General features: G+C 36.2%; 1 protein-coding gene across 8 annotated transcripts in view; it reads left to right on the top strand.

The window, feature by feature from the left end:
* Positions 1-24509, top strand: part of LPIN2 (lipin 2) — a 47211-nt gene that overhangs the window by 5731 nt on the left and 16971 nt on the right. For 2 of the 8 annotated variants that reach the window (XM_037382303.1, XM_037382310.1), the window contains exons 1-5: positions 2984-3282; positions 9074-9274; positions 12467-12562; positions 15969-16267; positions 20238-20345. In XM_037382303.1, the coding sequence (XP_037238200.1) occupies positions 3196-3282; positions 9074-9274; positions 12467-12562; positions 15969-16267; positions 20238-20345 (791 nt within the window). In that variant the 5' untranslated portion in view covers positions 2984-3195. The other 6 variants (XM_037382304.1, XM_037382305.1, XM_037382306.1 and 3 more) reach the window with 6 other exon arrangements.

Here is a 24509-nt window from a genome sequence, read left to right as displayed (position 1 = left end):
CCTTTGAATTAGTTTTAAAAGTCCATATTGAGAATGGATAGACTTTTGTAGTTAAAAGTAGTGGGGATGCTGTATTGAATGTATTTTATCACAAGCTGGAATGAACAGAGCTTTATTTCCAGTTTCAGTGAGCAGATGCTTCAGGCCAGGGCTAGGATCAAGAACTTGGGCACAGGACTAAATGTTTTCAACCCCAGTCTGATTTTCGTAAACTTTATAGGAGAATTGGGAGCTCTTCTACTTTGTTTGCACCTGATAGACCAAGTGTAAAAGGTGCATGAAAATGAAGTGCGGTGGAATTTAGGAATAGAAGTTGAGGCCTGGGGAGAAAGGACCTTTTCCAATGCCAGGACGGGGTGTGAGGCTGAGAACTGTGGTGCTTAAGTCTTAGCTGATAGTAAGTAAATGATTTGGGGCATGATGAGGTGAAGGAGAGACATGAGACATGAACAAAGGTTGTCCTACATTTGCCATATCCATTAGGATATGTTGATTATAGGAGGATTTATCTCATTTATTCATCTTAACTGATTTATTCTGATCTGAATGTATTGCAATTGTGTACTGGTAGAAGCTCATGTCTATAGTTCAGCTTCCTTCCTTCCAGAACTTAAAATGACATGTGCCGATGAAAGCTGGGGAAATGTCCTGTAGCTGTGTGTTGGCCATGCTGGTCTGGCAGCTCCTGTACAGCAGGGTCAGATCATTTAAATGTAATATTAACAGGCAATTAGACTTTTTTTTTGGTTGTTATGACCATCTGGGATATGTAAATCTGATTAACAGCTACAAATGTAGCCTGTGGAAGCAATGTTTTGAATATGCAAAGAGGTGAAAAATGGAAACTCTGCAAAGTCAAGTTTTAGCTGTGCTAAATCCCCTGTATTTTTAATTCCTAGTCTCCTGGCCTGAGTTTTCCATTACATAGGTGAAAAAAATACTACTGCGTCTCTGGGATGCTGTAAAATTAGATGAATGCAATGAAATATATTATGAAGATTTCTGTAGGAAAGTACTGTTTAAAAATGGAATCATACTTCCGATCGGGGATTTTGACTGACGAGCAATGAGATAAGATGTGTAGACCCCCCCAAAGAGCAGCCAAAAAAAAAAAAAAGGAACGTAAGGTGATGACTGGTCTTTGTTAGCAATATTAACTTACATGAGGCTAGTGAAAGAACTTGTATGTGCTTTCTGAGGCTAGACCACAGTAAAATCTATCCACCCGAAGAGCTGTATTAAGGTTGTATGAAAAACATTGCTTCTAATACTTCCAAATGTGAAGTACTTGCCTTTCAAAAGTAAAGCTCATTTTCCTGGGTAAATTGTAACTAAATAACATAGTACTTGGACTTACTCAGAGGGAATTTTATTTACCTTATTAATATTGACAAACAAAAGACAAGGAGGCTTACTAAATGTGCAAAGCTTATTACCTGTGTAAATCTAACCTTAACTGCAGTCACCACAATTTCTTCTGTATTCTAGAAAGGCTGTCTTCTAAAACACTTTTAGAAGCTTTGAAGAAAATAATGTCAATCTGAAATATACTGAAATAGAATACATATAAGAGAAAACAGTACACCGCAACAACAAAAATCGCATAAACTAAGTCAAAAGTGTTTGAAAAGAAGTACTGTCTTAACAAATCTGGCTTCCATTCTGCTCATATCTGCTTTTTACCATATTTTAATTGAACACACATGATAAAGGAATGATGAACAAGTAGAGGAAAATTGAGTGTGACTAGTAATTCTTAATATCTTGTGAAAATACTCATGTCTGCTAACAAAACCAGTAATTTTTCCTGTGAAGAGCCATATTAAATACAAACTTAGTGTATAGAAGACAGCCCAGAGATGGCAGCAACCTTACTGCAGATGTAGCAGTCCCGACAGTCAGGAGTTTGTTATCAAGACTGATTTAGTTTTGGCCTTGGGTGCAGTTCATAAATTATTTTGGAAACCTGCAAGCCGTTGGGCTGTGTCTGGTAATGTAATTCAGTGTTCTTGCATCAGAGCTTAATGCATAAATTTGCAAAACTTAAGAGGAGGATAGTGTGAAGATGGTAGCAGTATCCTAGATTATCTTTTAGCTGGTAATTCAAAAAGTAATCCTTCACAGCCTTCTGAGCAGATGCAAAGTAACACCATGGGAGTGGGGAGGAAATGCATGGGTTTAAGGTAACGAGAATCTGTCTACATTGAGGGGAATATTAATGGTCCTCAGAGAATGTCTTTCCCATTCAGGGGTAGAATTTTTCCCTGTACTACTACAATTCCTCGGTTATTTCACCAATTCATGATACTATTTAAAGATGTAATGACATTGCAAAATTCCTCAGATCAAAAATTCTTATTCTCAGTCATGGAGCTAGGTGTACATTAATTTTCTGTGTGTTGTCCACGTACCCAAATTACACTGCTTTAACAATTCAGTTTAAAGAAAGCAGGAAAACTTACACAGGAAAAAAAATGCTTATTTTGGCGTGCACTGTTTTTGTATGGCGTAGTATAAATGACACCAGGTCAGTTGTCTCTTTACTATTCTAATGTCATTTCAAAACTGGGGAAAACAGCTCCCAAACACAGGACCCTGAAAGGTCATCAAATTTGTCCTATAAAACGTGGCTAGCTAGCCCAGTAAAGCCGTCAGTGGAGGGAGTGGGCACATGGAGTGGCAGCAGGCATTCTTGAATTAGGTGTGCAGCAGGCTGAACGAGGACTTTGAATGCTGCTACAGATGGTAGAGTTACAACAGTGGGCAAAAAGTCTCCTGAGTGAGCCAATGTAGACATTGCTTAAGAATCATTAACTAAATCCCTGTTTCTTTTCGTGGGAGCTGCAGCTAAAGTCACGTGAGCTGATGTAAAACAAGATCATTACCTATCAGTGCAAACATATGGCAAAGTCTGCCCATGTTATTACTTATCTCAAAGAGCGCAAGGGGGCTGTGACATTTCCAGTAAAGCCTATTGGTGAGAGTTTCTATGTGAGCTTTCTTAAAGAAGCCTTTCCTTTTTAATCATAATATTGCGTGGGAAAGTATACTAAGTGTTTTTGTCTAAGTGACCAGAATATTTACGTAATTCTTCTGCTTCCATGGAAAGAGAAGAAATGTTGATACAACATTCTGTTATGGCTGTAAACTTTGGGTTTACTTGTACTGTGGAAAGTTAGTTTCCTGTTTTCTGAGATGCATTTCTCAGAAATGGATGGTTTTGAAGATGACTTCAGTGGAAGTCTTGTTGCTGCCCAGGAAAGGGTTCCTTCTGGGATCTTGGTGAGTTTGACAGATTTATTGCTACTATGGGTATATAATTTCCTATAGCATAGTTAAAATACTATTAAACACAGGCAGTCAATTTGTATGTATGTGGAAGACTTTAATTAGGTGTTCAACAGACTTGCTTTGTTTCTCACTTTTGTTCCATAAGTGCTCTGTGCTGTACTAGGAGCAATCCTAAACCCCAGTTAAGATCTTTGCTTAAGAGCAAGGATGGTTTTGTTTGCTTGTTTTTGCTGAGTAGACCTGATGCTACAGTGGTGATTTTTCACATGGTCATTCCCTCTGCTCCTGCCCCCCCTGCCAATCTCCTCAGGGTACAAAGTAGAAATTAGTGAAACACTTGCTAAAGATTCTGTCTGGTTAAGGAGAGCTTCTGCCTCGTAAATATATATACATGCACATACAGGCAAGATGAGATAAATTGAGGGGAAACCATTGCTATGCATGATTTTTGTTTTACCCAGTCCCTTGAAACAAGTGCAACTTCTTTACTGTTTACATCATGTGGCATTAGACTATCTTTTAATCCTCTAAATGTATCTCAAAATAAATGGGTTATATAAATATCTACTCTCTTGCAGGCTAAGATCTACATTTAAGTACCTATTTTTTGCAGTGATAGTTAAAAAACATGCCCTCTATAGCTGTGTCTCTCTAGAGCAATCGGATAGCTTGCCTTTGAGTAACTTGTACTCCTCTTTTTATGTTGTTGAACTGGGCATTTTTAGTGTTCTTGTTCATATAAGTGCACCTATATATATGGCTTTAAGAACACAAAAAATGGTTTACCTTTACTGAAGCAGTACTCCAGAAGCACAGAAAACACAAAATTGTGGTCCAACTTTTGAGTATATCTTGCACTTTTATATGGGTGTTGCTGAGTAACATTAAAAAATTGTTCAAGAATACACATTGGGTTTGTAGCAGCCAAAATATCTATGTACCATCAACAAAGATGTTATAATTCCTATCCACAGAATCTCCTGCTTAAATTCTGCTAATGTAAGTGTTTCCTGATGGTGAGTTTTGACAATTTGGTGGTCTATCATGTAGAGCATGTTAGAGACTTATCTGAGCTGTCATAGTGTTTAATCATTCTATCTGAAAGCCATTCTATTGCTTATTGCTGCAACGTCAGGAAGTCAACCAACATATGCAAGGTTAATTCTAGTTTAACTGATGTATTTTATAGATGAGGCACAGAATTTTATTTTTAGTTCTTGAATTTCCAAAGTAGATATTTTATTATTTTGTATTTACTTTTATGTTCTCTCTCTCTGTTTCTGCCTTCTGCAGTGTAATGGCTTCTTGCCAGAAACAAAATCTTTTTTTTATGATATAGGACAGAGACACCCTTTCCTGCATTCCAGACAGTTGCACTTAGCTTAGTAGTGTTAATATATTCAGTTATAAGAATTTTTGCAAAGTAGGTAATATTGCATAAACTTTCAAAAATCAATCTTTCTGGAGCCTCAGAACACAGAAGGTCTTTTTCTGCTGTGAGACCTTAGGTATTGATAGCCTTTTGATTTGCTATCCTAGAAGGATAAGTAGTAGTGAGCTACGTTAACTTTAGCTTTTATGCAGAGTTCTGGAATTTGACTGCATCAAGTAATATATATATATACTCTGGATATCAAAATAAATTAAAAAAGCCAAACAGTATTGTGAAACATTGCTGCATTGCTGTTTCTTAGCTTGTCTTGTCCATCAGAATTCTGTCTTGAATTGCAGGACTGGAAATTGGCATGCTTTTTAGGTTCTTATGGCAGGTTATGAAGGCATGCTGCTCTCCACTTTTCTCTGCTTTCAGGGCAATGACATTTAACAAATGTTTACTAAGCATGAAATAGTGTTGTCGAGGAAATACTTTGTCTTACTGGTTTTTCTGTGATCAGGCTATTTCTATTGCGTTTGCAAGAATTAACAACATTTTATGCTGTTCCTCTCTATAGTCAGGTTCAGTACTGCTGACCACAAGGTTTCCAACAATATACAATAAAACTTAAAGCGCACACACACACCAAAAAAAAGCAAACCCAAAAAACCCCCAACCAAACCACCCCAACATTTTTAAGTCTCCTAGCTGAGATTCTACTGACATTTGAAATAAATTAAATATCTCATGTTTCTCAGGTATGTAGTGACACTTTATTTCTATTTGATCATTTTCTTGCTACAGTTCAAGCCTTCTTAAATAAGTTGTTTATCTTACAAATTGAACCGTTATGTTAAAAGCTGAACTACAACTTGATAAGCAATAACATACATTAGTTTCTGATCTGCAGTTTTGTTTACTTACAATGTACAAAACAATGTTTGCTTTAAGACTTGGATTATGAAAAGTTTCTTTCTGTATAAACATTATTTTTAATACTCAGTGGGTTGAAAAGTTCGTAACTTTCGTGCATAAGAGGTTATTCTGTTTATATATGATCATAAAAGTGACTGTGCTGTGAGCTACAGAAATGTAACTGAGATCTATAAAAGAGAGAACTTTTGCTACAGGAAAGCAAGAATATATGTAGAATAGGTTCATGCTTCAGTCTTGTGGGTTGTTTTGGGTGATTTTCTGTATTTTAGACAAGGTCAGCACGTATGTGAGGAAAACTAGATTATTAACTGAACTAAATTTTAGCAGTTGGTGTGAAATTCTGATCTTTTGAACAGTTGCCTCTTAAATGATAGAGAATTCCTTGCTGATGTCCACTTCTCAAGTCCTGTTCACTGAAATGAAATATGTGGAATGGAGAGTCTGTTAAGGACTTCTGTGCCTGATTGTGCCCAAACATTTAACAAATTCAGTCTCCACGGTGTCATGAAATCAACTTTGCTTTGTAAGCCAATACCATAGAGTCCTCTTGGAAGCAGACAAGGTACAGCCATGAATGGTAATGACTATGTGTTACAGAATTTTTCCTAAGATTGAGAATAAAGATGACTGCCCTTGTAGGGGAAGACTAATTGTATAAACAGTAAAGCAGAGACATTGCTACCTTTCTGTCTTGGGTTACATTTCCATAAGATGCAGCAAGTATCTCACTTGTCAAAAGGAAGATGTTCAGTTTCCTACCCCAGCGTTTTTTTCTAACTCTCTGGTACTGCCGTGTGCCTCATGACTCTCTGGTGTTTGTCATGTTCTTCTTCATGAGTTAATCTAATCTACTAATCCACTGAAACAAACAATGACAAAATGGGTAGACTTTTGCCAGCTGTGTCAGTGAGCTAAAATCAGCTCATTAAGAGGGTCAGATGAGGAAAGGTTGAAGTGACACCTCCCCTTTTTAGCAAGGGTGAGCTATTATTTCATTACCAAGCAGTCAGTTTTGTAGTTGTACATTAAATGACTTAGAGATGAAACTTAATTTTATTAATCACTGATATTGATAGGGAGTCCGTTCTGCTAATCCCATTAGTCACTCAGTGATGGTCTGTTCTTTCTGTCTTCATCAACTATGTTGTACAAAAGCTACAGGAGAAAATTCTCTAGGATGTTACCTAGCATAGTAATTCTGTGGATAATTTCAAAAGAACTTAAAAACTGTATTGGAAAAGCCCTTTCTTCCTTTTTAAGTCTTGTGGAGAGGAAGGAATTTTTTTTTTCAAAAGTCTAAATATGATTAGGTAGCATATGTTAGGCTTGAGAAGCCTAAAATGGAGAAAAATACTTCTGTAGCTGCTCTAAGTCTGTGAAAATAGTTTTAGATTTCCTACATGTTTACAATTATATTGGTACTGTTAGATGCTATAAAAGTAGCTTCCTTTTGAATTAATGCAATATACCCTGCATTACTGTAAGGAAAACTTTGAGGGCTCAGAACAGAAATAGTTGATTAATTACCTAGGTAATTAAAGCAGTATCAGGAGGAAGAACTCTTGTAGTGCAATATGGTCTTGTTTAGAGTCATTAAGAAAAATCCTAGACCTTGTTCAGAGGCTAATAAAAACAGATTAGCAAATAGAAAAAAGAAATTCACTGTAGTTTTTTTGTTTTATAAATACTATCCCAAACCAGATTTTTTTTATACTTTAAGCCCTGTTATGTGCTTGGTGTTGTGTGTTCTGCTTGTTTGCAGCGGTGTTCTGTTGTCTCAAATAATACCATTAACTTCAGAGGCATGCAATTGCTTGGATATATTTGAAACAAGCTTGTAGCAGTCTTTTGGGTGGAAGGCAGGAGATAGCAGAATAAGGAAGGGTTGCACTTAAGTTTCCATTAGAACACCTTTACAGTTTTCCTTCCTCTTTCTATCAAAGCTCAGATGTTCTGAGAAATCTTTTGGACATCTTTTCTTATTGGCAGTTGTAGTTCATGTTGTATTTGTAATCTGAAAGACATACAATCATTCAAAATTCCTTCATTCACTTAAGTATTTTTAATAGATTAGACAGAATGTTTGATAAGTGATTCTGTGTGTTCTTTAATATGTTTGATTATAGTATACTCTTCTTACTGTGTGCATCTTCCTTTCTTTGTATTCTGTCCTGAACTCCTCACTCCCAGATTCCTTTGCCTACACTACATATTGCTCTTTTTCAATTTTCGGATGTCAGGAGTATGAACAACCACAAAAACCTGTAAAAGATCTGTTTTCTATTGACTGAAACTATGAAACCTATGCAAAGTGGTTAGTGGGTAAGATAACTCTTTACACTTAAAATAATATATTGCATGAGTGTGTAAACTTCGTTAAGACTTGCCTTTCATATATGAAAATGTAGTATTTGGCATTTAGGTTTATGTTTCAGGTGTAATTTGTGTGGAAGTAATGTTTGTTAACTTGTAAAGTCATCCACTTCTCATGGACAAGAAGTGTGTTTGGGACAGGGTCATGTCACTAGGTTCACTGTGTTTTTGCAGAGCAAACTTTACTTCTGCAGTTGTTTTAAATATAGGTACCTACAAGCTTCATTAAGCTGTTTAGGGAAGTGTACTTTGTAACTATACATGATAAGTATTGTAGTTTAATTAAATCAGAAGTTAATAGGAGAGTCTCAGTAACTTTGAGTATCTAGCATCACCTACCACAGGTAGCAGTCTTGCTCTTCTCAGTTTTAACTTTTGAAGGTTGATGGCAGTGCTCTTCAAGACAGGTTTTTACAAGCTCATTTATTTTTACATTGCAAGAAGGTTTAGTACTTGTTTAACGGCAAGTAAGTTCACTGGTGGTGTGCTTTCCTTATCTGGGAGGAAAACTGAATTTCTTCCATACTTGTTTTCTCCACACACGTGCAAACTCCTGTCTCCCATTAGACCTTTTGATAATTTCTTTAAGGTGACTCAGCCTTTTTAAAAATACAGAGCCAAAAGGGAAGAATTACATGTAGTGTACTATACGTAACTTTTCATGACTTTTGAGATTATTTAGGGGTTTTTTTGCATCCTTGTGTACAGTTTATCTCCATTTTCAGTAGAGGATCAGTTGTGTTAAATAGGCAGTTTTCAGAGAATGAATTTGTCTTTTCAGCTTATCAGAGTAATTATCACTTGAATCTAGGCTTTGGGGATGAAAAATGACATGCTTCAAAATTTAAAATGTTTAAATAATCATAGATTCAAGTTGGTAAACTATTAAGAATAGCTTTTATGACTCTGGAGACTTAGTAATACAAGAATTAGCTCAAAATTCTGTTGACTTGAAGGCATTTGTGTAAAGCTTGTTACAGTAATCAGAGTAATTAATAAATGATGCTGCACATATCTATTTAGATGTTTTTAAAAAACTAATTTTAAAAACCTTTTTATTTTTTAAAAAATAATTTTTTTTTTCTTCCTTTCCCTTAGTCTCAGACTATGAACTACGTAGGACAACTTGCAGGACAAGTCCTGGTTACTGTGAAGGAGCTGTACAAAGGCATTAATCAGGCAACCCTTTCAGGATGCATTGATGTCATTGTGGTCCGGCAACAGGATGGTACATACCAATGTTCTCCTTTTCATGTCCGATTTGGGAAGCTTGGTGTATTGCGCTCTAAAGAAAAAGTGGTAAGTTCAGAAAGTGTGCCAAAACAAAGTTTTTAATACCAATGCATTCCTTTTTTCCCCCCCTCTTCCTTCCTTCCCAACCCCCACATACCCAGTTAGCAGGCCAATTTAGTACAAAGCAGTTTCGCATATATATTCTGTGGAGTGACAGTTTTGGAATGCAAAACAGAACTTCCTGTGGTAGTCTAAGGGCTCTGCAAAAAAAAAAAAAAAAAAAAAAAAAAAGAACAACACAAACATACAAACTTCACAGTCTTTACATGGCTATTTATTTTCTTATTTAAGTATGCTGGAAAGGAAATGCTTATTGCCATTTAACTGAGGCTTGATGTTACAAGCAACTATTTTTGGAATGTCTGGAGGACAAATAGAGCATATCTTAAGGGTTGGTGACCTAGCATAAATAGTACTCCTTGTTAGCTTCAAAGCTGATATGCAGTAGAAAATGCAGTTATTAATATCCGTAAGCAAATAAAAACTGTGACTGAAGCTTCATTCGTATGTGGGCATATTTGACAGAGAACCTGGTATAGTAATTCCCTGTCCAGGCAGTCTGAAACTGTGGCACTACCTGAGATTGTCCTGCCATCCCCTTTCCATAGGCTTTAGTACTCATGCCTAGGGAGTGAGTTGGATAGGGTTGTAAATTGGGCTGAAAAATGGACCTACTGTGTGTGTGGGATGGGACTTTGCATTACTGTCAGTAGGGAATACTGTGTATGGCAGTATTGCCTGGGGATGTGCTACAAAAGGATGGACTGATTTAAACAGATCATAAAATCTTAAGATTATATGCTGCTTTTCTAAGAAGTGAAAGGACACGGCAGGAAACTGCCTCCATTTTTATATTTTGGTGGTAAAAGGAGAATAAAGTGCAACTAAAAGAACAGTTATATTGGGACCTTTTTGTTAATAGTCCATACTGGGAGTTACATGCATTAAAGTTGCAAGTTAATCATAGTAACACAGGCTAGCAGCAGTTTCCTTGTTTCATTTTTTTGTTTTGATCTTCCACTTGCTAGTACTTTTCTTTATGTGCACACCAATGACAGATTTGATTTTCCTTAACAATTCTGCAACTGAATACATTACAGTTTTTTGGCAAGGTATGAGAGAGGTGATGTAGCTGTACTTCTAATGTCTAAGCAAGTGAGATATACATACAACAGGAATGACATGAAACTTGAGCTTGCTGGATGTCTTCAATTACACTTCTGAGAAGCTGAACCAAATTTGAGAGGATTTCAGCTTCTGGGTACCTCTAAAAAGCTGTTGAATAGTAGAAACATCTGCTCTTGGTACCTGCTGTACTAGGCTGTCAATGTACTTCTCAGCTTTTGCTTGAGTGGATGGGTGCTGCTTCTTGCTCCCTTCATCCTTGGAGTTGCCATTCTGCATTTGACTGTTCTTTTAGTAGTCAATTGCATGTTTATTGCTGTGTTGTGTATGCATTTTTCACTGGCATGTCATGAGGCTAGGATCAATTGGTAGTCTCAAGATGTATGGGAACACAAAATATGCGTATCTGTGCTTCAGCTCTATACTTAAGATACATACTGAAGTCTCCAGAAACCAGTGTGAGGTATAGGTACTAAAAGTACAGATATTTGTCTATCTAAATCAACATAAAGAAAAGGTTGAAAAAAAGAAACATTAAGGTAAGTTTTTCTAAAAAAAACCCTTCTGTTAGTGAGTTGGAAATTCAAGAAAGTATTTTAAGAATAAACTGTGTTCAGTAGTGAAATAAATATGTTTTTCAGATCAAAACCTTTCAGTTCTTGTGGGGAAAAAGAAAAGCTGCTATCTTAAGCATTTGGGTATAGTCCCCAGGCATGTTTGCTTAATCTTCCTGTAATTTATCATACCCTATGGTTGGGTTTCTAATGTGGCTAATGGTTTTATTCTCATAAATGGGCAAATAACAGAGTGGATTACGATACATGAATACTGTCTTTCTTAGCTCTGTAGTGGTGTTTGGGGTTTTTGTTGTGTTTTTTTTTCTTGGCAGTATGTGCTAATCTTAAAATTAGTTCTCTTTCCTTTCTTGACTGGCCGTTTCATGTCATGATACCCAACTATAAATATAAGTGTTTGTATCACAGTGCTAGATGTATGGCTTAGGGTTTAATTTTTTGTTTTGTATTGACAGGAAACTAGAATTTGAGTAATGTACATATTGGATCTCTCATAGCAATTACAGTATTTAACTTGGTCTCCTTTTGACAGAAGTGTTTAACCTATATATAATCTGAAATGCTATTGGCATTTTCTGCAGCAAGGCAAGTCCATTGTGTTTCTGTCTGACATGTATTAAATTATTTTTAATTAGCTAGGCTAAATGCAGATATACAGAAAAGCAGATTTACTGGAAAATATCGGAATTTTATCTGAATACTGAACACAGTTTGCTTGGAAAAATTTGAAATGAAACTTAACTGGATGCCCAAGGTTTCACAAAGAGGAGAAAGTAAAATAACTGTATTTTGGTTTTTGAAAGGCTTTTTTTTTTTTTTCCTTTTTCCTTTATTTCATACATGTGGGGAAGGGTACTCTCTCCCACCTGTACAATGTAATCCAAGTTAAAGTATCTTTCTATAAGAACAAAACCATTCTTCATCTGACAAAAGCACGGTGATTGCAGAAGGGTTGTGGTCCTATGTCATATCCCCATAAATTCATGAGAAGGAAAATCTGAAACATTAACTGAGTTGCAGAAGTAATTGTGGCAAATCTCTATCCCTTTGAAGCAAAGCCTGTCTCCAGGAGGCTTCCTGTTTGTTGTCTTGAACTCCTGGTACTCGGGACTCAGATTTATACCAGGCCCCAATTCAGGCTGAGCTTTAAACATATGAACAGTCTCAATTATTCTTCAGGGAAATAAAGACTAGATCAATGAATATTATTTATGCTTCTAGCTCTCCAGATTAATTGAACAAGATTCAGTCTTTAGATGTTTTTTAATTTTTTTCCTATTTTTCTTGTAGGTGTTAGGTTTTCTGCTAGGAACATGATATATTTTGCAGGTTAACAAAATAAAGAACATTGCTTTTTGAAATGTCTCTTATAACGGAGTGAGGACAATGAGATGCGATTATACAATAGAACAAAGTTTACTGTCAGAGCTAAGTGGGCCTTGAGGTCAGTGCTTTCCTCTATGACGAATTATTTACATTAAATTGTCTCTTTCTGCAGATTGATATAGAAATTAATGGCGATGCTGTTGATCTTCATATGAAACTGGGTGACAATGGAGAAGCTTTCTTTGTACAAGAAACTGAGGAGGAAAATGTAAGAGCTTTGTGTGCAGTATTAACAGAGTAGTGTGTTAAAAATGCTTAACATAATGTTGTCAATATTGTAACTTTTATGAAAGCTACATTTTCTGTGACTGAACCTTAACATCACTTTCATATGCCACCAAGATGCCTGGTGCTTTGCACAGTCCTATCAGTGATAAAAAAGTAACTACTTTTTCAAGTAATGCTCTAATTAAAAAAAGATTTGTTGGATTTTTTACTTTATTTTGGTATATTCATTCTTGTTGACTGCAGTTACATAAACTGCAGTGCCTTATAATAATTTTTGCCTTAAGTTCTTATAGCTTGTGCTACTGACCTCTGTACTAATAAAGGTTGTCTGTTTTGGCATGTTTTTAATTTTTCTTACAGCTTTTAGCATAGTTTTTCACAATTTTATATATGAACTTCCACCAGTTAACAGTATCTTCCTTGACTTGAGAATATATCCTGTATTATAATACAGTAATTAAATTTCCCAAGAACCTGTTGCAACTGCAAGCTAATGAGCCTCTGAAAAACGGGAATAATAGTTCATTTTTAGTCTGATTTCCTAAGGATGTGGGACCTATATAGTCATAGTATTTGTCAGTCCTGAGCTTTGGTTTTGCTTGCTTTTGAATCTGTTGGCATTTTTTAATAAGACAGAAGGAAAGAAGTTCTAAATACAAAGTTCCAAAAAGTTTAATGAAAATAGCCCATTAAAGGAGAGAGGGAAAAAAAAGTCTCAGTGAAGTAAAAGATGAAGTGTTAATTTCCTGTTGTTTATTAGGAGTCAGACTTTCAAGGAAATGAGCTTCATCCACTTTATAGTTTATGCTGCTTGTTTACTGTGAGTGATTGGAGGAAGCTGTCATCTTGAAAGGAGTTAAATATAATTTAAAGCGGAAGGAGAATTTAAGCATTGAGACCCCAAATGATAACATTTAAGAGAAAGGAAGGTTGTGTTCTGTTTTAGGATATACCATGATTAAAATCAAACCTGAAAGCAATTTTTTATAGATATGGGCTGTGTCAGCCATTGGTGGGAACTGATCAGTCTTAAGACTTTTCAGAAAGCAGGGGTGATAACCACTACTGTTGTTCCCAGCACAGTGTTTTAAAGGAGCTATTGCACTTGCTTAGTATGTTTTAATTTATAACGAGTGCCTTATCTGTGTATAATGTGTTTCAGAAAGCTGGTAGTTCATGCCAAAACTATAGATTGAGTTAGCTACAAAGCAGAGGACTGAGTTGGTTTTAGTGCTTTCATAATTTATTTTTTTCTCAGTATTTCTGCTACTGATCAGTTTGTCCTTGTGGTCACTTCTTGAAGCTATGCTTAAGGTATAAATGATAAAGCTCTCCTAGAGTTCTCGATGGATTCAGAAAAGTTCTTTCAATTGGTCAGTCTTTGCTGTTTTCACATCTGGACTTTCAGAAGTAATACCACACACCTCAATTCACATAAATCAGGACTACTATAATGTAACTTTTAGGCATCATTTTTCAGCCAGTTTTCTTCTAACCTTTCCTCTGGTTTTTGGTGGATTTTTTTGTTTGTTTTTTTTTTATTATTTTGTCTTGCTATTCTGGATTTATTGTCATTAATTGTATAGAATATTAACTTTTAGGTGCTATCATTTTATTTGGAGGTTTTTTACAATGCAAAATCTGTATCAGTGCAGTATAAAGCTGTTTTTTGTTCTCCTTTCTCCACTTCTCTCTACTTTACAATTACTGGGATAAAACGTGGTCTGTAACTCTTAACTCAGTGGAGAAATTGAATTTAATATTAAATATTATCAGTTCAGGCTTTGAAGACATCAAAAGTAGTATCAGTGCTCTGGCTGTTTCTGATCACAGTGTAGTTCCTGACTAATCTGTGTAAGAGTCCTGTAAAATAAGTCGTTTTGTAATTAGTTCTATTCTTACCGTGAAATTAAGCTCGGTAACTTTTTCTCCTTGCTATGCAGATTCCATTCTCTATTTTTGTTCCACTTTGTCCTTTCGCAGTGTTTCTTTCAATCTCGGTGTCAGTATCTTTAAATTTCTTGTTACAATGCAAATAAACCCCAGGCAGTCCATTGGTTAAGCTTTGCCTTCATTTGAATTGTTCCTTCATAAGGCAGTGAGTTGTAATTAATAGAGAGTTGGTTGGTTGTTGGTTTTAGCGAGTAAATTATATTCACGGTTTTCTTTTTGAAAGATACTTTATATAAGTAATTTCTGACATGGATGACGAGACTGAACGCATCTTCACCAGTTTTGTGGGTAACGCTGAACAGGGAGGGGAGGTAGACAGGCCAGAAAAAGAGCCAACTTGTTGATCCAGTCTCCCAGTTGGTGAAGATTTGCACAAGGTTTAACTAAGATAAATGTGAAGTCTTGCATCTGGGTTGGAAGAACTCCACACAGCAGTACAGGCTGGGGTCTGACTGGATGAAATGCATCTCTACTGTAAAGGCCAGCAGTGTGCCTTGGCAGCAGTGAAGGCAAGTGTGTCCTAGGCAGCATCGGCAGGAGTAGAGCCAGCAGATGGAGGCATGTGGGATTGTCCCACTCAACCTAGTATATGTTAGACCAAACCTGGAATGCAGTTGTGGTCTCCCCAGTTCAGGAGAGACATGGAAAATTGGAAGGAGTCTAGTAGAGAGCCACCAAGGTGATCAGAGGGTTGGAGAAGTTGAAATAAGAAGGAAGGTTGCTGGAAATGATTGTGTTCAGCCTAGAGAAGAGAAGACTCAGAGGGATCTAACCACAGTCTTACAGTACCTACAAGTAGTTACAGAGCAGATGGAAGCATTCTCTTCACGAGGATGCCTGGTGAATAGGACAAAGGGGAAAATTCCAGCTGGATATAAGAAAAATCTTTTGCTATGAGAACAATATAACACAGGAATGGGTTGTCTAGAGAGGTGGTAGACACTCCCTCACTGGAGATACTCAGCCTTTGTCTTGGATAACCTAACCTGAGGCCCTACTTTAAACAGAAGATTGGACCAGATATTCTCCAGATGTCCCTTCTAACCTACACCTTTCTGTGAAATTGTTTCGAAATAAGGAGACAGCAGTGGATCTAATTAGCCTATTAACACATTTACTAAGCCTGGATAGAACTGATGTGCACAAGAGCAGATAATTTTGAAAAATTCTACTGACTGGGTATTTGTTTTGCTAGCAAAATCAATTACGTATGTCTGAAACGGTAAGAATACTAGCATTCATTTCTCTGAACTTTTTGTAATCCTTCCAGTGAACGTGGTTCTTTTCTGGATATCAGCTTCATACCACTGGGCTGTTACATGGTTTTGTGTCTAAATATAGATGCAGGGATTAATCTGTAGCTGACAACTATCCTGTATGCACAAAACATAGTAAAAAATATAGTCTGTTCTTTATTTTCTTTTTTGGCTTAGGAAAAAGTTCCTGCATATTTGGCAACATCTCCAATACCCACTGAAGACCAGTTTTTTAAAGATACTGACAATCATTTGAAATCAGGTGAAAATGAGAGGACATGTGCAAACTCAGAAATTCCACACACTGTGGAAACAGAGACTGTATTCACACCAGGTTCTGTGAAGAAGAAAAAAAGAAGAAGAAAGAAATACAAACAAGATAGCAGGAAGGAAGATCAGATCTCTTCTACTGGGACGGAAGAGATTTTTGAAATGGAAATAAGCTCAGATGATGAAAAAAGTGTTCAACCCCTAAGGTAAGCTATCAGATACTTCCTGACTGCTTTCATTGTTATCACTGAACATTGAACATGTAACTTGTACCTTTCCTCTGTGCTAGCAGTGCATAAGTTTCAATAGGCTTTGGGTAGGCTTTTCCTCAAACAAACAGAACTCCAAACCATTATCTTCCACCTCTTTCTAGAGGAGAAACTGTAACTCTTAACTCAGTAACTGTAAGAGTTACAGAACCTCTTTCTAGGTTCTTCTAGAACCTTTCAAGTTTGGCCATTTTATTATGAATATAAAATCCAATTAAGGCCATTCTGGTAAGGAAGTGTTGCCATCATCTTCTAGAGTGTTTGGTAAACTCTACATAAACTGCAGTGTGGAATGCCTGTAGTACACCTCATCTGAATTTGACTTCTCTGTATCTTCCAAGTTTACTTTGGTAACGGAAAACTACATAAGTTAATGATCCTTCACATTAGAAAAGATAATTCCTTACATCTGTGTAGTCATAAAGGAGCGGGAAAAAATCAGTCAGGAATTTTGAAGTAGATAAACTGTTAGCAAAGTGGAGCTTGTGGTAAAGTGGTAGCACGTACTAATAAGCTGAAGAAGCTTATATGAGTAATAGGAAAGATTATAGTAATAGAAGAAAGCTATCAAGCATATAAATGCTTAAAATCCAGGAAAGGCGGCCTCATCAGTTTTATGTGGAAGTTTCTTAGGCTGCTTAACAAAAGAAGCGGGCGTAGTTTTTAGACAAAGCTAGCTGCTTTGTTGGACAGCATTACTGTTTAATGTAGTACTGTCTGAATAAATTAAAGATCTGGTCTGGGAATTGAAAGAACGTTTTGCTATAAAAGAATAAAGTATAACTGAAAAAACTCCTTCATTGTGGGTCTTTGAGGGTGTCTCAACTTCAGTAAGTATGGATCAAAAAAGTTAATGCAACAGAAAAACATGAATACTAACTGTTATCACACCTGTGACCAACAAAACACAACAAACAAAATTAGGATTTTAAAGTGTTTTCTAGAATGTCTGTGGCTTTCTTAGTTCATTTGCCTTATTTTTTTACTGTCATGACAACGAATTGTCATTTAGATACTCATCTGTTTAAGTCTGGGAATTGGCATTTTGTTTAATTTGAGATTTTTCCTGTTTTTTCCAGTTTAAGAAAAACAAGATCTTTGTTCAGTCTTCAGTGTGAGGTTATTAAGACAGTAACTTGTCATAGTGAAACCATGAAAAATAAAAACAAGCATCAAGTACAGGAAGAAAGAAAATAGAACCCATGAATTGTTATTTCTTTAGTTAATTAATAATTACAAATGTATGAAGAATTTAGGAATGTCAGGCCAAAAATGGCTTTTTTCATTCAGTGTTTAGAATTCAAATTGCTATTGTATCAATTATCTTAGTTTGACTAGAGATGAATAAAAAATTGAAGGCTTGATTGAAATGTCAGATGTTTAGTCATAGCTGAACAGACCACGGTGCGTTCAAAGGTTACTCTGGTTTTATTTTTTGTATCCTTTAGAATGAAATATTGAAAAAGCTTTTTATTTGGAAACCACATTTTTTTACATATATATAAACAAAGAGCAGTAGAAATGAACTCTCGGATTGTTGCGATGTGGAAGGAAGAAAATTTTGTAAAAGAATGCTGTTTTCTTGTGAATAGCAAGTATAAGTGCAGGATGGAAAAATACATTGCAGTAATGGAAGCCCAGAGACAGTAGGTTATCTGATAGTGGAGTTCATATACAGTTATTCCAGTGGGCTACTAAGGGACGAAATAAAATGCCTTGTTATAGGCGTACACTGCTTTCTTCCCACCTAAAGATATGGTTGTGAAAAAGTGTAAGCTTTCTTTTCACATCCTGTGGGCATGTAAGGTGATAACAGCGAGTTTGTTTTTGTTATAAATGTGTGGCTCTGGAGAAAGAAGAAAATAAAGAAACATAACTAACTTGTTAGACACCACTTTAGATTTCAAAGTGAAAAACTGGGAAATGAAAAGGGAGGCTGATGTTCCAACAGGAAGGTCAAAATTTCAGCCACAGGTACCAGTATGTAATATCTTACCTGGTTCTGTTCTTACAAAGTGGAAAACAAACTGTTTTCTGTTCTTGGGAAAATCCAGCTTTCTTTAAAACACATCCTTTGTATTTTCTAGCTGTGATTTAGATACATTAATAGTGCTTAACTTACCTAAAATAATACCAGGAGGACTGAGATTACAGTGTGTACAACTCAGAAACAGGGGGCATTATTTCTGCAGTGCTAAGATGTTAAAGAGTTAAAGTAGTTATCTGTCTCTAAAATCTTACGTATTTATTTAGACCATGTATGAAGTGGATAAGGATTAGGAGTGGTAGCACTGTTTATAAATGTTGCAAAATAAATTAGAGTTGGTAGTGCAACTTATAAATTCAAGATAATGCATACTGATTTTCCTCTTTGTTTCAGTAATCTTTGACTGCATTTTGATTTTTAGCATTCAGATTTATTCACTTATGGATGAAATTTGATTTTTTTTGTTTTGTTTTTTGTTTTGTTTATGCTTCATATGAAATAACTTGATCACTAATTTCCAGTGAATAAAATCTGTTCAGTACCATTTGTGTGTCATCTTGCCCCCCTCTGAAGTCATAATGCTGAGGACCTCTGATTTTTTGCGTGTGTTTATTTAGTTGTTCAAGAATACCTTTTTCCTTTTTTGGAGATACTTAGCACTGCATACAGACAAAGACAGCATGAAACATCTTTGTGTCACGGTTAGCTTGGTTTATGAATACCGAGGATGTACAGTCTGTAGCTCTCCAGTCAAGCTGTTACCATCAAGTTTCATAAGAGTACTACTACTGAATGAGAAGTGGAGATATTAAGATGTTTGTAGAGTCCTGTATTTAACACAGTCTAGACTGTCTTCCAAGTGAAAGACTTGTGCAAATTAGGTAGATCACTGTAACTGCTTATGGTCTAATGGGCTGTTTTGCATAGGCATGTAAATTCTAAATATTTATGTATTTTAGTAGATAATGTTAAAATCTTTTTTTTCTCTATCCGTAAGAGAAATTAGCATTAGTGTTCCAAAAACGTCCAGTGCAACAGTGTTGAAAATAAAGAAAAATGCTTTTTTCTTTCATAATAATGTCTTAAAGTAATTTCTAATGCATTTTATACTCAAAAGTCCAGGCTTATCTTCCTTGTAGTCTATCCACTGTATAGCCATGATGCCCTTGATCTAACCTCAAAACAAGTTAGTTGTATCCTGAGAATAGCTATTAATTCCATTAAATTCAGAGAGCTGTAAAAAGATCTGAAGTACTTATGATGGTGATATTTAAAAGGGACTTCTGTGTAAAATATAGTGCATGCTTACTCAATAGGTCTTGCTGTTGATTGGTTGGCAGTTTTTTTTGCTATAGACACTTGAGTAGAGTTCCCAGTGCAAAACAAACCCCACTGTTTAGAAAAGTACAGCACTTTAGCTACTTATTGTAGTTCATGTTAATTTGTAAACTGTTGGGTAAATTGTGAGGCTAATGCATATTCCTATTTTCTGACTGGTTTTAAATTGTGAAATGTGCAGTGTAAACTGCGTTGTCAAAACTACCTTTTCTATTTAACTTTTCCAGTGATTCTAACATTTACATAATAACGGTTATGTGTAAATTTTTATTTTCATCTTTGGGGTTTGGTAATACTAGTTAGCTGTATAGAGTAATATCATTTATGCTATTGTGGCTTTTTCAATATTAAATTACTATGTTGGAGTAGTAGATTTTTAAACTTGCAGTATTTTCAAGTATTAATAATAGTTTTCATATACATTTTAAGTTACATAAAGGTGTGTTGCGAAGAAGGAATTTATGAAGATATACACTCCTTTCTTTGAATTTTGAGTTTTGAATAATATATAAGTAAATTTTCTAACTGAATTGATAATGACGATTTCTTATAGCTGACTTAATGTCCCGTGTATCTCCATAGAGGTTCCTCAAATTCATCACCAAAGGGTGAAGAACAGAAAGAATCTTTGATCTATCACTCGAAGGATCATTACCCCTTATCTGATGGAGACTGGTCCCCTCTGGAGAAGTAAGTCACTTTGTAATGTTATCATATATATAATGATTAATAATTAAAAAATATTAATTGCTGTTTCATTCATTTTTTCCCCCTGAGCTGTAAAACTTCAGACATGCCTAACTTCTGTGGTACCAAATGCAGCATTTGATACTTACTTTGAATTTGTAATGGCTGCCTTCTCCACTGTATGTATGAAACACAATTTGTGGCTTTTTTTTTTTATCCCACTCAAATAAAAACCAACAACTTTCTTACTAAAATTCACTAGTAAAGAAAGAAAATACACTTAATAAAATTTCTTTAGATTGGGAAGTGTGTGGAAAATGAATATGTTCTCTGTGATTCACCCTAGCATAAACAACACTTGATGTGCCATAAAGCAATGTTGAATATGTAAGTTAGCTTTTACCAGGTGAAGAAACACAAATTACTGGAGGTAAGGCTAGGTCCTAAACTTGAATCATATTCTACTTCAGAACAGATTTGTGTTACTGGAATTGTGGTATCTCTGGTTATTCAGAGATACCAGAAACAGTATGAGCTGATGGTGGGTTCTTACAAATGGCATAGTACAGCTCGCCAGTTTTCAGTTACAGTGACTAGTACACTTCTGTTTATACATTCAAGCTCTTCAATTTCTGATGTTCATGCTATTATATTCCTCTTGCATTCCATTTCTAGATTTTTCAAGGTTCACCCTTTGGGTTTCACCACTAATACTGATTTCTGTTCGCATAAAGAAAGCATTCTGTCCCTATGCAGTATTACTTGAGGTAAATTTCATACTTTTCCTGAACATTGGACATAAGGAAGAACAAATATATATAGTATATAGCATGCTGAGCAGTATCTCGATTCATTTTAATACTTTGAGTGTATAGTTTTACCGCTGTTCAGTTTGACTAAGAAAACTGCCTCACAGCAGATACATTCAGTGTCAGTGAGGATTACCGGTCAGCCTTTGTGAGATACCCATTGATGCATGTCAGCTGCTCAGTGCACAGGTGCCTGTTCTTCTGTATCAATAGGTGGTAGTGCAGAACAGAAGAGATTAAGCTTCAGAAAATACTTCTTGAAGTGTATGTAATCTCTCTGCTTTGAGTTTTTCCAAAGCTGTGGCCTCAGTAGAGTCTGAATGTGTAACACCATGCTTGGAGCCTGCTCATTCCCCCAGTCCATAGCTTGTTAATGAACAGAAGCAGTTGAACAGGAAATCCCATTATCATTCCTTTTCATGTTTTGGGGTGACAACCACATCCTCAATTGTACTTGGTGATGTGTAGCCTTCAAATGTTCCCTAAACGTTTGTGGTTTGTGACTGAAAAGTAGTCACAGTGTTTGACCCTGAGGACTGACGCGGTGTTGTATGGGTTGTATCACCCAGATAATGGCAGCACAGAGGCTGATACTCCTTTTGAGTTTATAAAACTCTAGTTAACAGAGACTACCAGGCTATATCTTGGATATGTGATTCATGTCTCTCTTCTTGTTTACATATTTAGGGGATAGTCTGCTTTTAACAACTTGTTTGTGCATCATGTGAGATGCCTAGGCTCCTTATAGTTTTGGTTCTTTTTTTTTTTTTTTTTAAACAAGAAGCTATCCAGTACACGTTGCAGTGCAACACAGAAATTGGCAATTTTCTTTTCCCTCTTTGGGCAGCTGGGGGGTGGGGATTGTCTCTCACATGAACCATCAAGAAGAAGATAAATTTTGCATGAAATTATTTCTCCTAAGCCACCAAAGAAAGATTTTTTATAATGTAGCCATCGTAACGTGGAAGAGAAATGGTAGGTTTTAATAACCTCCTTTCTGGAGATCTGGAAAAGCTAATTGAGTTTTAGTTGAGGTTGGTTGTCTTGCTCTTCAGAACCCTTGCAGGGAGCTAAGGGAAGGTAATAGCCTAAGTCTTTTCAATGAGGACACTTCTGCTTGTCCGATTCACTGTAATAAAACTAAGAAACATAGCGATCAACTATTGGATACCTGATACCATCAATATTCTGTCTGTTTTAACAGCAATACTAGCATGATTAAATCATTAGTACAAGCATGTACCTTTTTAACTAAAGACTTCTCCCTGAGAATGACAGTGGAAAACTTAGGTTCAGGACTTAGGTTCTCAAAGTCCTGAAGTATTAAATCTTTTGCAGGTACTGCTGAATATTAATAAGAATTAGGCTTAGAAACAGGTTAATGTCTGTATGGCTTCCAGTTGACTTGTGTTATAGGTGGATTTGGCATGTAGAGAAAATGAGTTCATATTCTTCCTTTTGAAGATTCCATTGAAAACAAATATGTACATGTATTTTCATCGATCTGTTACTTTAAATAAGCCCTCCTAACAGTACAGAAAATGTAATTTCTGTAGAAAATTGTTACAGGAGAACTGAGGGAGGAAATCTTTAAATGGGTTCTTTTTTGTGTTCCTGATGATAAAGGTTGGAAGCTGACAGTGACATGAGTCACCACTGTAGACATGTTTAAACTTCCTTCTGTCTTGGATTTTGTGTCAGTTTGAGTAATATGAGGGATTCTTACTGTCTGGATCGTGATCTGATCTGTGTACTGTCTGTTTTTACAGTCCGAATTGTGATCAGTTTAGCCTTGTATGATACTGCAAAACCCTGGCTCCACGAACCTCCAGAAAGTTTTCAGATGTGATGCTGCATTAGATAACTACTTGTTGCAGGAATTTTGTAAGGGGGAGGGAATTCCACACATTGAATACCTGTAGGGGTTACTGTAAAATTTCAGTGTTATGTCATAGAACAGCCCAAGTTAGGAGGGACCTTGAAAGATCACCTGGTCCAGCCTTTTGTGGGAAAGGGAGACTAGATGAGATATCTTGCATCCCAACCAGTCACAAATTGAAAATATCCTGTGATGGGGACCACTTTCCTGGGAAGGCTGTTCTGGTGAATGATTGTTCTCACTGTAAAAGATCTCTTAAATCAGGATGAAGCCTTTCCCAGTGCAACAAGTGCAGAGCCCTGGACCTGGGGTGGCATAACCAAAGAGCCCAGTACGGGCTCGGATGTGTGTGGCTGGGCAGCAGCCTTGCTGAAAGGGCCCAGGGCTCCTGTGGACGGCAAGCTGAACGTGAGTCGTCAAAGCACCGCTGCAGCACCAAAGGCAGATTGGGTCCAGGGCTGCATCTGGAGGGGTGTTACTAGCAGACACCGAGATGTGATCATCCCATTACACTCAACACTGGTCAGTCCACATCTGGAGTGCTGTGTCCAGTTCCTGTACTTAAAATTCAAACTCAAATATTGAGGATTTCATATGTGTGTATATATATATATATCTATCTATATATATATATATCTATCTAAACCCCAAACAAACCACTGTGAATGTCAAAGTGTAAAAAGAGCATTTCAATAATAGACAGTATAATTGCCCTGTTCAAGAAAGAAGAGGTTTGGATCTGTCCCAACACTAAATGCTACTTTAAAATAACCTGTTGTGTTTCCTGTCCTTGCTAAGATCATAAGAGCAAAATGATTTTGAAATAATACCTTTCTAGCATTTTGCAGAGGGTTTTTTTCCAGCTTAAAAATAGTCTTGGCTAAAGTAAATTTCAGAGGTCTGTTTCGGATTTATGGATAATAACCACTATAGGAAAAACAGGATGGATTTTGAAAAGTCATATAGACCAAACACATCTGAAGGAAGTTTTCAAGTGATCTCCCCTCTCCAAAGTTACTTTGTTTATATTGTTTTTGCTGCATTGGGAATTGGTGTTGTTTTGTGCATTTGTGAGTTCGGTTTGCAGGACTTCAATTACTCAAGTCTTGGCATAGCAAGCTTAAATGCTATATTTTTACAGAGGAAAGGAACTTGAAGCTAATTTCTGTCTTACTTTTAGATTAAACTCTGTTGTTGTGTTCTGTTTTGTTTGAAAAATGGAGCATGGGCTGAGGGGAGAGCTATACCTACACTGCAGACAGAGTGAAGGAATCTGTTTAGGGTGATGGCTTATGTAAGTCCTTTAATGTGATTTTGGTTTTAACCTAATTCTCAGTCTGAAAACCCTGCTGGGCTTCTTGCCATGTTGCTGTATAATTGAAGCCCTGTTAAGCTGTAGAAAAGTCTTAACAAAGTAGCTGCACAACAAACGCATTTTAAACACTGTAGCTTGCTTTTTTTTGCTTTTTTTTTTTTTTT

The sequence above is a fragment of the Falco rusticolus genome, chromosome 3 (genome assembly GCF_015220075.1).
Source record: "Falco rusticolus isolate bFalRus1 chromosome 3, bFalRus1.pri, whole genome shotgun sequence".
Classification (NCBI taxonomy): domain Eukaryota; kingdom Metazoa; phylum Chordata; class Aves; order Falconiformes; family Falconidae; genus Falco; species Falco rusticolus.
The sequence above is the reverse complement of the archived record's forward strand: the minus strand, read 5'-3'. Positions and strand labels throughout refer to the sequence as shown.